Source organism: Phodopus roborovskii, unplaced genomic scaffold, assembly GCF_943737965.1.
Source record: "Phodopus roborovskii unplaced genomic scaffold, PHOROB, whole genome shotgun sequence".
Taxonomy (NCBI): Eukaryota; Metazoa; Chordata; class Mammalia; order Rodentia; family Cricetidae; genus Phodopus; species Phodopus roborovskii.
In genome coordinates this window covers 1827054-1841741 of record NW_026125444.1, presented here as the reverse complement: position 1 = coordinate 1841741, position 14688 = coordinate 1827054, and the positions used below count along the sequence as shown (strand labels likewise).

Genomic DNA, 14688 nt, shown 5'->3' with positions numbered 1-14688 from the left:
AATAACTGACATAAAGTGATTTAAGATAATGCTTAGGGTCAAGATGAATACCGATAAAAGATAATAATATAAATTCTTGTAATTCATTCAGTTTTGACTATTTTAATTTTGAGATTTCTTGTACTCTTACATAGACAAGCATCTTGAAAAACTAACATTGTATCTTATTAAATGGTGGACTATTAATAAGACTTATTTTCTGACGTTTAACAATTATAGAATTTTCCCCAGTGAAAATACAATATCAAGGAAGAAATTACACCAAAGCAATAATTGGAAAATTGAAGCTGATTTCTTAACTGATTTTCAAGAAGACCTCATGATTTTAGACAAAAAGAAATTATACTGGCTAAAAGTAAAATGCAATTTCCATGGTTATGAAATTAAAAAAAATATGTATGACTTCAATAGTATTTTGTATGTCATTTCTTTGTAGAGCAAACTGATTATCTGATAATATTAGTCCATTGTTTCATCTGAATTGATATATTCAATTTATCAAATCAGGTTAAGATTGTGTACTACATCAGGGTATCCAAAATATTTTACACATGAATTATTTTCTAGCAATACTTATTGAGTGAAAAATATTAATAGAAATGAATTCTTAAGGAGTACTTACATAGTATATTTTATTATCAAAGCCCTAGATATTCTTTCTTTAGTTCTAGATCATACTATTCAGCTTATTAATTTTCACAAACTCCATTTTGCAAGTAAGTCTCAACATTGAGTTTCTATAGAGGATGTCTTTTATGGTAATTCTACATGTACTCCATGTTATCTACAGTAGTTTTAAGTAAGGACACAGTCAACAACCTACCTCTAATATTACAAAAATAATAACTTTTGCCACAGTGATAATCAATAGTCCATTCATACAGCATAGCAGAGAATGTAAAACCCATGTTATTTTATACATATTTGTTTTGAGAAGTAAGCATTAAGGTAAATTTATTAAAATTTGGGGAACTGTGTTTAAACTACCTGACTATGCTTTTCCAGTTCCTTACAATGAGAACAGAGGCCTTGTTCTTCTGATGCCATGCCTTCCAAACCATGATGGGAGATACCCTGAGCCTGTGAGCTAAAACAAACCCCTTCCTTACTTTTTTTGGGGGTCCCACCAATAAGAAAAGTAACTAATAGAAGAGTCAAAGAAGAAATGCTTAGTTCTTCTGTCCTGTGGAATGACAGTTCTATAGTATCATTTAGAAAGCCTTTCAGAAAGTATTTAGAGTCAAAACCAGCCACCAACAGTGGATAGATTGCACATGTCTTTGTATTGACTTTCCCTTAATTGCCTTCTCCTGTGTTGCTCTGTGCCTTATTCCTTCCCAGTGGAACACTATTAAAATAAGCAATGAACATGCACTCCTATATTCCAAGTTCTACTTTCAATAATATAAGAGAACACATGCTTTTTAAATTTGATTGATAATCACTATTTTGCTAGGAAAAAGTCAAATGAGCAGGCAAAAGATTCAGAGATACTCACCCTCCTACTTAGGAATCTTCCAAAGCACCCAGTGTTAACAGCCATAACATATATGCAGGAGATCTCACACAACCTATGCAGTACCCAGGCTTGTTGCTGGAGTCTCCGTGAGACCATGTGAGCCCTGGTTAGGTGACTCAGTGAACCATGTTCTCCTCCATTCTCTCTGATGTCTACAATTTTCCTCCTGTCTTCTGGGGAGTGCCCCAACTCTGAGGCGAGGGACCTGATGGAGACCTCAAGTTTAGACTCTCTATTTACATAATGGTCTTTGTACCCATTCCCATCTGATGCCAAAGGAAGTATCTCTTATCATTGGCCAAGGCACCAACCTATGAGTATAGCAGAATAACATTAGGATATATTTCATTTTTTACCCAATAGTGTTTGGTTTTACCATAGGTCTCTATATTATCCAGTCCCAGATTTCTGGCCATCCATACAGTATATGGCATGGGCTGCCTCTCATGGTGCGGTGCTCAAAATAAATCCAACATTGATTGGCCACTCCCATGAGTTTTGGTCCACCATTGCCCCAGCATATCTTACAGGCAAGACATAATGAAGGTGGAGGGTTTTATGGCTGGCTTGGAGACTAGAATGTAGGGTGAAGGCTGCATTCAGGCACCTTCTTGATGTCTCTACATTCAATGAACTGTGTTGTCTTCAGTAATGGACCCCATTTGTCAGTTTTCATTAAAGCAACCTTCTGGCATAGCAGCTCTCTCTTAGGTAATTATAACTAAATATGTTCAATTTTATATGTGTAGAAATATTTTGATTTTTACATTCTCATTATTGCTGTTTTAACATCAGTGTTAATAAAACATATTTCACATGATTCTGGCATTTATCACATTTGATATCGTTAACTTAAATCCATTCCCTAAAACGCATGTGTTGATGAAGAACATATTTCATATCACCTGAGGATATATAATTGCATCCATTTAAATGACAGAAATGTTTGAAGAATGTATGGCTTTATAGTTTTTCAAGCCTCTTAAACCTGTCATGTAGAAGAACATTGTCTTTGTTCATATCTCGCCCTGGAGGTGAAGTTCAAGTGAGATTGTATATACAGTCCACTAAATAATGACCAACGATATGTAAAGTTTAATAATAAAATGCAATCTAGCTATTCAGTATTCAAGGCTAAAAATTAAAAATTACCATTATTATTTATTGTGAAGTTTTAAGTATAACAGTACTAAAATTATTGAAAGTTTTTACATGTTCAATTAAGTTCCTAGTAGCTAACATATTTGTTCAAGTAAATATGAAAAGATGAAAGTTATAATGTGTTCCTGTAAATCTCTATATTTCAAAATATATCCTCAAATAAATGACAAAAGTACAAATGCATAAACTGTTGGAAAATGAATAACACAGAGAAGATAATTTATTAAAAATTATATGTGTTAGATGTTCACGGTGGGGTGGATATTATTTATCATTCCCCATTAAAGCTGTTACGATAAGCACTTATTTATGTACAGTGATGAGATGGACTTATACATATTTTATTGAAAAAAATCAGATTGGCAACATAACTTTAAATCTTCATAATTGTCAAATGCTTTGGCCCTCTTGTTTGCTTTAATGGAGATTAGCCTAATAAATTAATCATTATGCCTGCTTTGGCCATGCATAATAGTGAATTCCTATAATTAAAAATGGAAAGTGGAGCTAAGAGGATATTTAAAATATTGCCATATGAAAGTGTGACTCTGTGTGAGAAAAGAGTGCTTCATTATAATAATGATATTTCAGTTATCATGAGATGGTAGGACTAAATGACATGACTCATTTTATACAATATTTTATAAAAATGGAAACCAGGACTCAGAAGACTGAGATGTGCTCAAGAAGGATCAACTATGATAGGTCCTAAAAATAGGTTATTGTATTTAGTAATTGTTAAATAGCTCTCCTAGTTACCAGTTCTCATTCCCTTTTTTATCAAATTTAAAGTGTGTTCCAATTTTGAACATTTAATTTGATACACTTATAATTTTATGAAAGTTTAATTACTTATTGAAGATGAAAGCACATTTGACTTCCACAGTAATCGCTCCTTATCCACCAAACTGATTTGTCATTTGAGAGTTGTTCTTTAAATTAAATTTAATTAAAATTCAAGTCAAAGGAGCCATGAGCTCTCCTTTTGTTTTTAAAGAAAAAGAAAATGTACCTAGTTTGGGTTGGTAACTACTGAAGCTTTGTTTTATAGTTGTGTGTTCCAATAGTCTGCCTTAAGGGATCTATGAGGCAGAGCTTGTACACTGACAAAATCAACTAATATGCTTTATAGTAGCTTTGTGGTTTTTATTTGTTTATTAAAAATGGATTCTTCTCTCATGCAAGACATCTGGACCATAGTTTCCTCTCCCTTCATTCTTCCCAGCTCCTTCCATCACTTCTTTCCCTTAGATCCACTCCTCCTCCATCTCCCTTCAGAAAAGAACAGGCCTCCAAGAGACAACAACCAAAAGTAACAAAACAAGATGCAATAGGACAAAACAAAAACCCTCATATGGAGACTAGACAAGGAAACCAATAGGAGGAACAGAGTCCCAACTGCCATCAAGCAAAAGAATTAGAGACACATCCACTTTCACTGCTAAGAAACACACAAAATCACCAAGCTAACAGCCATAAGGTATATAACAGAACCGGTGTTTTCAAGGCTATGAAAATATTTCAAGGTGGATAATTTAAGCACAAATAACTCTTTTACACACACACACACACACACACACTGTTGGCATGATAAATGAGTACAGGGCAAGCAAGACTGTGTTTCTGTGCTGTAGAAGATACTATCATCACAACTTCTTGGCAAGTTTTTCAGGTCTATCTGGAGATAACAGTACACAAAGAATTGAAATAAAATAAACCAAGTCTTGGCAGTAGACAAAATAAATATAAAACTACCTCAGCAGGAATCCACATTTGAAGCAACAGTTATTGATAAGAGAGGGGAATGTACTTATAAATTGCCATTAAAAGGGCTAACTGATACATTTCCAGGGGCACTTTCAACATATAGAAAAGCTGAAAATTGCAAATGTTTGGGCCAGTTTATCTGACCACCCTATCACACACCTCATTTTAGTATTCTTTATAATCCCAAAACCATTGGAAAATTATGTCCACTGGGAGAACATCAACTAAGGCATGACACAATAACAGAACAAAATATTATATAAGCATACCTTATTGGGACTTGTTAAATTCCCAATAATTAGCAGTCAAATCTGTATTGAAATATGTATTAAAATGAAAATATTTACATGATACTAAGGTATAAAGGCTGATTTTATAACAATTTATCCTGATTCAAATTGAGTATTTTGGAGTGAAATTAATTACCCAGTAGGATGATAACAAAATATGAAGTTACTTTAGGATTGAGAGGAAGACAGTCTCTACCAATTAATAACACATTGCTTTAGGACAAACACATGAATACATTTTTATCCATGTATTTTAAAACACAATATTTCATTGTAAACAGGACATGGTAATCAGTCTCTAACAAAGGTCTTCAAATGTTCATGACCTTGTGGTAATTAGGACATGCTACTCTAGAAGCAATTTCAGGAGGGGAAACATATTGTCTCATTGGAAAGATGCAGATGTATTTAGCCAAATAAGAACCTGGTTCATTTAAGAGTTTTATAGCAAACAAGGATGGAAGGTAGTTTGCATAATTTTCTCATGTTCCTTTAATAGTGTTTATCCTTCATAACACTCTTTGGAACAGTTGCTGGCCACCTGTCAATAATGTGGCCTTTTATAGACTCAGCCTTCTATTGTTCTCATGTCCTTGCCGATAAAGTCAAGAGTCTTAGGAGAAACAAGTGTTGAACTTCATAAGAACCACTAATTTTAAATTTGGAAGTTCATCTTTTGTCAGCTGAGGTAAAGAGAGAGTTTTTGAAACACATGAAGAAACTAGATGCATTATAAAATTCTCTTTAGTTAAGATATTCTATTGTTTTAGTTACAGGTTTTTCAAGGTTGGTATAGAGTTGTATTTTAAATACTATTGGAAACGAAGCTAAGAAACATTCACTTAATGCTTTTCTTAATTACTTTTTTGTCTCAGAGTTATTTAATTTTACAAACATTCTATTTGAAAATATTTATTTTGTAAATATTAATGACATAAATGCTTTGGGCATAAAACAGTTGTTTTCATTTATTTCTGAAAGAATAAGACATCCAATATTTCTCTCTAGAGTTTCACAAAATCTGTGAAGTTCAGTGTTTTTATACATATTTATTGACCTAAATCCTGGACAGACTTTGTGCAATAGTGGATAAACACAGTCCTACAAATCTGCACACATGAATACATTTCCATTCATAAAATGTAGTATCCATTGATTATTATTCTTTTGCCCTATTAGACTCCAACTTCCCCTACATTATCATGAGCAAGAATAAATGAAGCAGGTTTCAAACCAAGGGAAATTGTTACCGATCTTGGTAAAAATTACACACAAACCCCACCAACTTTCCACCTCTTCTCACTCACAGTAATGCAAGTTGTGGGGCTGAAAATTAACATTCGCACAGAGATGGTGGATGACACATGTCACTTTCTCAGATCATGCATGGCAGTGGACTTTTTGTTTCCCTTAATAGAATTTGCATACTGTGTTTTCAAGCTGTATTTTAAACCATGTGTGCGCTTAGAAACAGAGTAGCTAATTGGGTTGACTATGCTTGGGTGTCAAGAGCAATTTTAGATATGGTCTTCATTCTAGTCAGTGTGTGATTATTTCAAGTCTGCTTGGAGGGCATAAGTAGACAGCCATTCATTGGGTATACTGAGCTGAAAATCTAATCTTCCATGAGAGTACTTAATTGGACACACATGCAATACTCAAGGTGCAATGAAATGATAAGATAGCAGTAAGAGCCTTCGAGGTGCATGAGTTCTTTCCATAATGATTGTATTGCCACTTCTGCTTTTGCAGTTACTCTAATGCATGCTGTTCTTTCTTTCTTTCCCTCCTCCTTCCTTTCTTTCTTTATTTCTTAAGAATCTTTATCGATCTCTATTGCATTTTTGTAGGATGCTGTCATTTAGTTCTTGGAGTGAATATATGTGACAGTGAACATGTTGTCTGTGAGGAGTTACTTAGTAAGAATCGGAGCTGCAGGGACTCCAGTTGTAAAGCTGCAGAACCAACATTAGACCGAAAACAAGCTCTCTGAATGCGGATGATAGTAAGGAAGCCTGGCAAGTCTATAAGACCTGTAAGAATGGAACTAGTATTTATCCGTAGTGCACAAATGGAATTTAGGAGCCCATTCCTTATGGAGGGACACTATTTCAGCCCGGATACATGGAAGAGGGCCTAGGCCCTCTCCCAAATGATGTGATAGACTCCTGAGAAAGGCCTCACTGTCTTTGGGGAGTGGGTAGGGGGTGGGTAGGGGGGCGTGGGTGGGAGACATGGGAGGATGGGAGGGAGTGGGAATTGTGAATTGATATGTAAAGTAAGATTGTTTCAATATAAAAATTCTCACAAAAATAAAAAAGAATCTGTGATCATAGTATTCGAAATGTAGGTAAACTATACTTGCATTTATAACTTGTCCTTTTGTCTAATGATTGATGTATCTTGAGAGATTCTTATTATCTGTTGGTACAAGATTGTGTAGAAGTTCTCTGGAGGTCCATCTCTTTATCTGCTACAACTGCCATCAACCACATAGTGCCTTCAGTATTAATATCTACCAACAAACTCCTCTCTTTATGAACATAATCACTGAGGATATTCTCACAAGAGTATACCAGGAAATTAAAAGATACAAACTAAGGAATGCAATGAGTTATTCCACTAATTAGTCGCAGTGCAAATTTTATATACACATAAATATAATCGAATATATGTGAAAGATGGCCCACATATATGTATGATATTCAATACATCCAAAACTATAAATATACACTGTATACTTATGTGAGTGAATGTATGTACCATGGGACCACATACAATGAATATGTACAATAAATCAAAAATTTAATTTTGAGAAGGATATCACAGTAAAAATGTTCTCATTTTTCTAGTAAGCTGGATGTAGAGTAACTGATGTCATACATTTCTATGCATCAAGCATCAAATAAAAATTTAAAAGTTATTTATTCAAAAAGCTATTATCAGGGACTTTTGTGCACTAAAACATTCACTCCTGGGAAAGCATACAATTCTGAAAAGTACTGAGCATAATCTAAAAGCTCAGAAAGTCCTAATACTCACAGGACCATTGCCTATCTTTTTGAAAGCTTTTCTTTTATTTAAAATAACTCATATAATTGATTTTGATCATGTTTTCCTATCCCCTAATTCTTCCTGTATCCTCCAAACCTACCTACACAACTTTATATTCTCCCCACCATCACAGACAAAGACAAAAACAATCAAAACTAAGAAGGACACACATAAACTCTCCAGAGAAACACAAAGGCACAACTCAAAATAAACAAGCAAAATACTAAAAGACAAAAATGACCAAAGAAGACCAAGATAAAAAGCATAAAATACCATTTAGATAATTTTGTATTTGTCAAATACTTCAAAGCTTGGGTCCTAACCTGAAGTGTGATGTATATACTCAGTGAGACTCCGTTACAGAAAAACTTATCTTGCCTTTGCCATTGGGTATCAATTTCAGATAGTTTCTTAAGGGTAACAGCCTCTGTACTTAGACCTCATCTGGCTTGAAACTGTACAGGATTTATCTTTGCAGCCACAGAGTCTGTGAACTGAGATGTGCATGAGTCCTGTTGTGCCTGGAAATCACTGGTTCCTTGGAGTCATCCACCCATTCTGGCTGTTACAGTCTTTCTGTTTCTCTTTCACAAAGACCCCTAATACTTAAGGAGAGCACTTTGATGAAGACACCCATTTAGGAATGAATGCTCCAACTCTCTCGTTTACTTCCAGTTTTGTAAGGAATAGGGTTTTTCCTCCCGCCGCCGGTATTGTCCTGCAGCCACACCAGCCCCAAATAACGCACAGAGACTCTGTATTTGATATTATGCTGTAGGCCCGGTACTAGTTTCTTAATGGCTAGGTCTGTCTTAAGTATTAACCCATTTCTGCTAATCTAGTATTTACACGTGGTCTTCTCTTACTGGGGAGCCGGCAGGCATTCTGCTTTCTCCAGACTCTCCATGCTGACTCCTCCTTCCTGCTTTCTCTTTCCTCCTTGTCTCCCAGTCCCTCCTGTCTTCCTTTCCTATTGGCCAACAGTGCTTTATTCATTAACCGTTATGAGAAACATATATACATAATGGCATCTCCCATCACAGTTGCCCAGTTGTGTGTTATTCATGCAAAAAGAAACTTCTCTAACGATGCACTGATCTATGCGTATAACAGTATTTGATTAGGAGTCATTTTGTTGCTATGTTCCTTAGGCGAAGTAATAGTATTCAAACGTTATTGATAACCAACCACTTCCTAATTGTATTTCAGACTCATTTCATGGAAACAAATACCTGTCATTGGTAAAGTGGCCAAGATCCTGAGACTATATAGGTCATGAGCCTTGGAGAAAACTCACTAATATTATTCTACTCAAGGAACATAGCTCCTGCCCAATCTTATGTAAGCTACAAACAACTGCTAGCCAGAGGAAACTCGCTCCTATGGAGCAAGCTACAAGTTGGGCAGAGAAATCTAAGGATGTAGCTGGGTGGACTTGAAGTGATGCAGATGTCTGTGAATCATCCACCTCTACTCCATTAGTAACCCCTATGAACTCCCTGGTTTCCAAATGAGACAGGGGTGGAACCATTTCTGTGGCCTGTCTTGGTGCCCTGTCTGAAGTGAATATATTTTTAGTCATGTCCCCTCACGAAAAGCATGCATAGTCATCTAAACAGTCTTTAGAGTAGGGTTTGCCAACACTATGAACTTTATTTTTCTTTCAAGACAGGGTTTCTCTGTAGCTTTGGATCTTGTTTTGGAATTTTCTTAGTAGACCAGGACTCAAACTCACAGAGATCTGTCCACATCTGCCTCCCAAGTGCTGGGATTAAAGGCATATTCCACCACAGAATTTCTATAAAATTCTTCCCTTAGTTTTATTCTAGGAATAAAATCTAAATATTGATGAATTGATATAACTCATAATCGATGTTAAAGATGGAAAATAAAAGGATAGGGTTTTGGATTCTGAGTTAGCCCCTATGCTTTAACGCACTGACCAAACTTCATATAGTTTAGCCTTTCAGGGATGTGTTTATGGTGGGGAAGAGCTAACAGTTTTATTAAAACATAATGAGTAGAGATAACTAAAACTATGTGGAATTAATTCTAATTATACATGATACAAAATTTCCTTTTGAGAAGCATCTTAAGTTTTATGATTCTCCTGCAGAATCTTTTGCAAATCTGTAAGAAGTCAATGAAAATATTATGGAAAAATATAATACAGAGACAAAGTAAAAATACAATTAAAATATCTTTAGCTACTATACATTGTAATTCTTAACAAATTCACTGTCTTTTGAGTTTATAAGTTATTAATGTTACTATCCTAGGAAGACTGTTTACATGATGTAGTATTTGAATATATTAAATCATATTATTATAAATGAAAAGACAACTAATTACCACAATATTTCAGAAAAGTCTCAGTCTTATGTTTACAAGTTGGTTGTGTCACTTGTAAGGAAGACAGCATCATTAAACATTTTTTTTTTTTACTAATACAGTGCTGAGAACTAATCCAGGGCTCATGCATGCTAGGTAAACATTCTACCATCTATGCCACAGCACAGGGGGAGGAGTGAGAGATATAGGAGTAAGAGGACGGGAGAAAAGGGGCAGAAGAAAATGAAGAATCAAGAAGATCAAGTCAGGAAAAGACTAAAGAAGCAAGAAAAGAGATACCTTAATTGAGGGAGTCATTATAGGTTTAAAGAGAAATCTGGAACTAGGGAAATGTTCAGAAATCTACAAGGATAACCAAAACTAAGAATCTAAGCAATAGTGGAGAGGCTACTGCAAATGCCCTCTTCCTCTATCATGAGATTGATGACTACCTTAAATGCCATCCTAGATGATGGAATCAGAAGAGATCCAAAGCTAAGCACTGAGCTGAACTCTTGGAATCCAGTCGCAGAGAAGGAGGAGTGATGAGCAAAGGGGTCAAGACCATGCTGGGGAAACCCACAGAAACAGCTGACCTGAGCAAGTGAGATCTCATGGACCCTAGTCTGATAGCTGGGGGGGGAGGGACCAGCATAGAACAAAAACCAGCACTCAAGAATAAGGGTGTCAGTTGGGGGCCTGAGCAGTCTATGGGCCTCTGGCAGTGGAACCAGTATTTATCCCTTGTACAAGAAAGAACTCTGGGAGCCCATTCCCTATGGAGGGATATTCTCTCAGCCTAGATACATGGGGGAGGGCCTAGGCCCTTCCCCAAATGATGTGACAGACTTTAATGACCCCCCCCCATGGAAATGGGATGGAGAGGGAACTGGGATTGGTATCAAAAATAAGCTTATTTGTAATTTAAATAAAAATTTATAAAAATAATCTTTTGTCCAATGAAATTAGATACTATAAATGCATTCTTTGTGTTGTTTCTTGTGTAGATTTGTGGTTGTTTTGTGCAGAGAAAAACATCTAAACCTAAATCTCTTAACAGACTTTTTCAGAGCCCAAGTGTCAGAAGAACTGGATCTAAACTGCAACTAGTTCTATTACTCATTCAAGTAGAGAATTTGTGTCCTGTTTTTCTGGGCCACAGAATAAGTCCTTTGGCCTAGTTCAATAGTTTTCACTTTCTTTTCTTCTTCAGCCTCTTGCACACCAAACCTTGTGCATAATGTACACATTAATACAAATAAGTGTAAAGCCAGACTTTCCCGGAAAGCAGAATTGAGGGAAGAGAGCAGAAGCTCTCTCTCTCTCTCTCTCTCTCTCTCTCTCTCTCTATATATATATATATATATATATATATATATATATATATGTGTGTGTGTGTGTGTGTGTGTGTGTGTGTGTATGTGTGTGTCTCACTCTCTGTCCTACATGTATAGTTGTGCTCTGTGTTTCTGTCTATGTCTGTCTGTCTCTCTGTCTCGCTGACTGTCTATCTTTGGGAACCCTATAGCCATCTCACGAAACTTAACCTTCCCAGGACTCGTTAACAACAATCAGGGGTCATCAAATATGTCCTCAACTTCATGATAACATTTCAAAATCATGAAATTATGTGATCTTTGTGTTTACTCTCAAGTCTAAAATGTATTCCAATTTAGCACATTGGAATTTGTAAATACTTCGAAAATATTATGAGCTGTCTCAGAAAAAGAATCAGTTAAGAAATGTGAGAGCTGTGTCTTCTTTAAAAAAGTGTTCTAGGCTAACAATCCCCCTATCATACTGAAACCATTGACTCACATGCTCCATAAAATGCTAAGTTATTCACATTTAACAATGAATGAACTGAAAGAATTCGGTCGTTTCTCAAAAAAAGGTTGGATAATTGAGAAAGTTTTGTTTGATTTAGTCGAAATAAAATTTCTTTACTATCTCTATCATTCATTGAGTTTTTCTTTTAATTAAAAGGTAGCAAATACCTTTGAAAAAAGGAGTTTTGATTTCTCAGCTTTAGTTCCCATGAAGTCTCACTTTAAATTCTATCAGCAACACCAAACACATCCATTAGACCTCTGCAGCCACAGCCAGCAACAATAAAAAAGCAGGGGAGGAAGATTGTTTTCTGCAAAATAGTTAATTGCCCAGGCAAAGAAAGCCTTCAGGAGAAGGATTTCAGGAGGGGCGATTTTCTTTACCAGTTACTAAAACAGAGTTCAGAATGTGAAGCAAGAATAATGGGTTTCCGCTGTGACTAGTTTCTGATGCCCTTTATGAGCAACGATCTCTGCCTACCTGAAATAAAGGAAATGAATCAAAGCAAACTTTTAGTAATCCCAAAAGGACCCGAAGTGCAATTGCCCCAGCTGTTACCTTATATAGACACCTTGACACAGTTCCCTCTTGTAGAAGTATCCAGGGAGGATCATTACTTTCCAGTCGTCTCATAGAGACCTATTTTATAAGATGTCGGGGAAGTTAATGTACTAAGTCTAGAGATGTCTTTCTGAAATGGGAATAGCATGTCACTTTCGTCCCGAAGCCCTGCTGACTGACTCTTGTGCTGATTTGTAGGTCCCTGGGGACGGTGCATGGGAGATGACTGTGGACCAGGCGGCATCCAGACCCGGGCTGTGTGGTGTGCTCATGTGGAAGGTTGGACAACATTGCATACGAACTGCAAGCAGGCTGGAAGACCCAGCAACCAGCAAAACTGCTTCAAAGTGTGTGACTGGCACAAAGAGTTGTACGACTGGAGACTGGGACCCTGGAATCAGTGTCAGCCTGTGAATTCCAAAAGCCTGGAGAAAGCTCGAGAATGTGTGAAGGGAGAGGAAGGCATCCAGGTGAGAGAGATAACCTGCATCCAGAAGGATAAGGACATTCCCGCAGAGGATATCATCTGCGAGTACTTTGAGCCCAAGCCCCTCCTGGAACAAGCATGCCTCATCCCGTGCCAGCAAGACTGTATCGTGTCTGAGTTCTCGGCCTGGTCAGAGTGCTCCAAGACATGTGGCAGCGGCCTTCAGCACCGCACTAGACATGTGGTTGCACCGCCACAATTTGGAGGCTCTGGCTGTCCCAACCTCACCGAGTTCCAAGTGTGCCAGTCCAATCCCTGCGAGGCAGAGGCGAGCATGTACAGCTTGCAGGTGGGGCCCTGGAGTGCATGCTCAGTGCCACACTCAAGGCAAGCCAGACAAGTCAGGCGTCGTGGCAAGAACAAAGAGCGGGAGAGGGACAGAGGCAAGGCAGTGAAGGACCCAGAGGCCCGTGAGCTCATCAAGAAGAAGAGAAACAGAAACAGACAAAACAGACAGGAGAACAGATATTGGGACATCCAGATTGGGTATCAGACCAGGGATGTGACGTGCACGAACAAGACTGGGAAAGCGGCGGATCTCAGGTAAACTTTTATTACCAGTAACATCACCTGTCTCCTGGCTGCGGAAAGAGTAGGAACTTCAGACTCACTATATTGACTCCTGTAATAAAATTGAGGCAAATATTCCCTAGTTCAAGGCTTTTTAAGTTTTTGATGATTTTATGGTGTAATTTTATTTTGTCCATGAATAGGTGCCACCCTGCTTTTTAGTTTCTTAGCTCATGAACGCTTCTCTGTGTCAAAATACAGCTTCTTGGGCAGGACGTACAGGGGAGTTGGAGAACCTACCTAGCGCATGTGAGGGCCAAAGTTGAGTTCCCAGCAACCAAAAAGGAAACTCAAGACTGCTTCTTTAAGTCTCCCGTATTCTCTTCCCCTACAATAAAAGAAGGTAAAATTACTACGAGCTTGGAGCATTAGGATTTTGAATGCAGATATGTATCTGAGTGAGTTAATAGAATAAGGCGCTCTTGTAATCTCTCTAAGTTTATAGCATTTTCAGAATTACCCTATAAACAAAATCTGCTGTTAACAAGCACCTCGGGAACCATACCTAAGAATAATATTCTTTCACGACTTATAAAACAAACTCCAGTGAAGAAAACAGGAAGGAGTGGGAAATAAGGTGAGTGTATTACACCAGAAGTGGCCTAGTTTTGAAAGTTTAATTAATTGGCAGCAATTCATAGATGGAAATTATTAGGCAGATTATCTTCTGATATGTAATGACTATGTTATGGAAAGCTTCCTCATGTATGATTCACTAGTTGTGAAAATGGTGTTCATTGAAAATTGCAGGTAGGCTATGATTTCCCTGGACTGGTTAAATTTTGCTCTTGGATAAGCCAGACCATCTGGGAGTAGCGGCTATCTGGATCATTCGCATAATTGCTTTGTCTGAAATATTCATGAAGTTATGATTTGGACTCAACCAAAGAAATTATAGCATCATCACTCAGAATTTTATATCATGTTTATTGTAGAATTGGCATTGGTTGTACTATCTCCTTTATCATGCAGCCTGTTCTCTTGATTAAAAACATAAGATAAATTTCACTGATGTCTTAGCCCATATGCCTTTATCAAGCTGCTAGAGTTTGTCTCTTGTTGCCCCTGGAAATCTTGTGAAAGATTACAATTTCCTGTTTCCTTTAGAGATTGGAAAC

At 37.0% G+C, this 14688-nt stretch overlaps 1 protein-coding gene across 1 annotated transcript in view; it reads left to right on the top strand.

The window, feature by feature from the left end:
* Thsd7a (thrombospondin type 1 domain containing 7A) overlaps positions 1-14688 on the top strand; it is a 373759-nt gene that overhangs the window by 151405 nt on the left and 207666 nt on the right. Inside the window, exon 2 of the mRNA XM_051175692.1 lies at positions 12712-13543. Coding sequence (XP_051031649.1) covers positions 12712-13543 — 832 coding nt within the window. The remainder of the gene's footprint in view (positions 1-12711; positions 13544-14688) is intronic.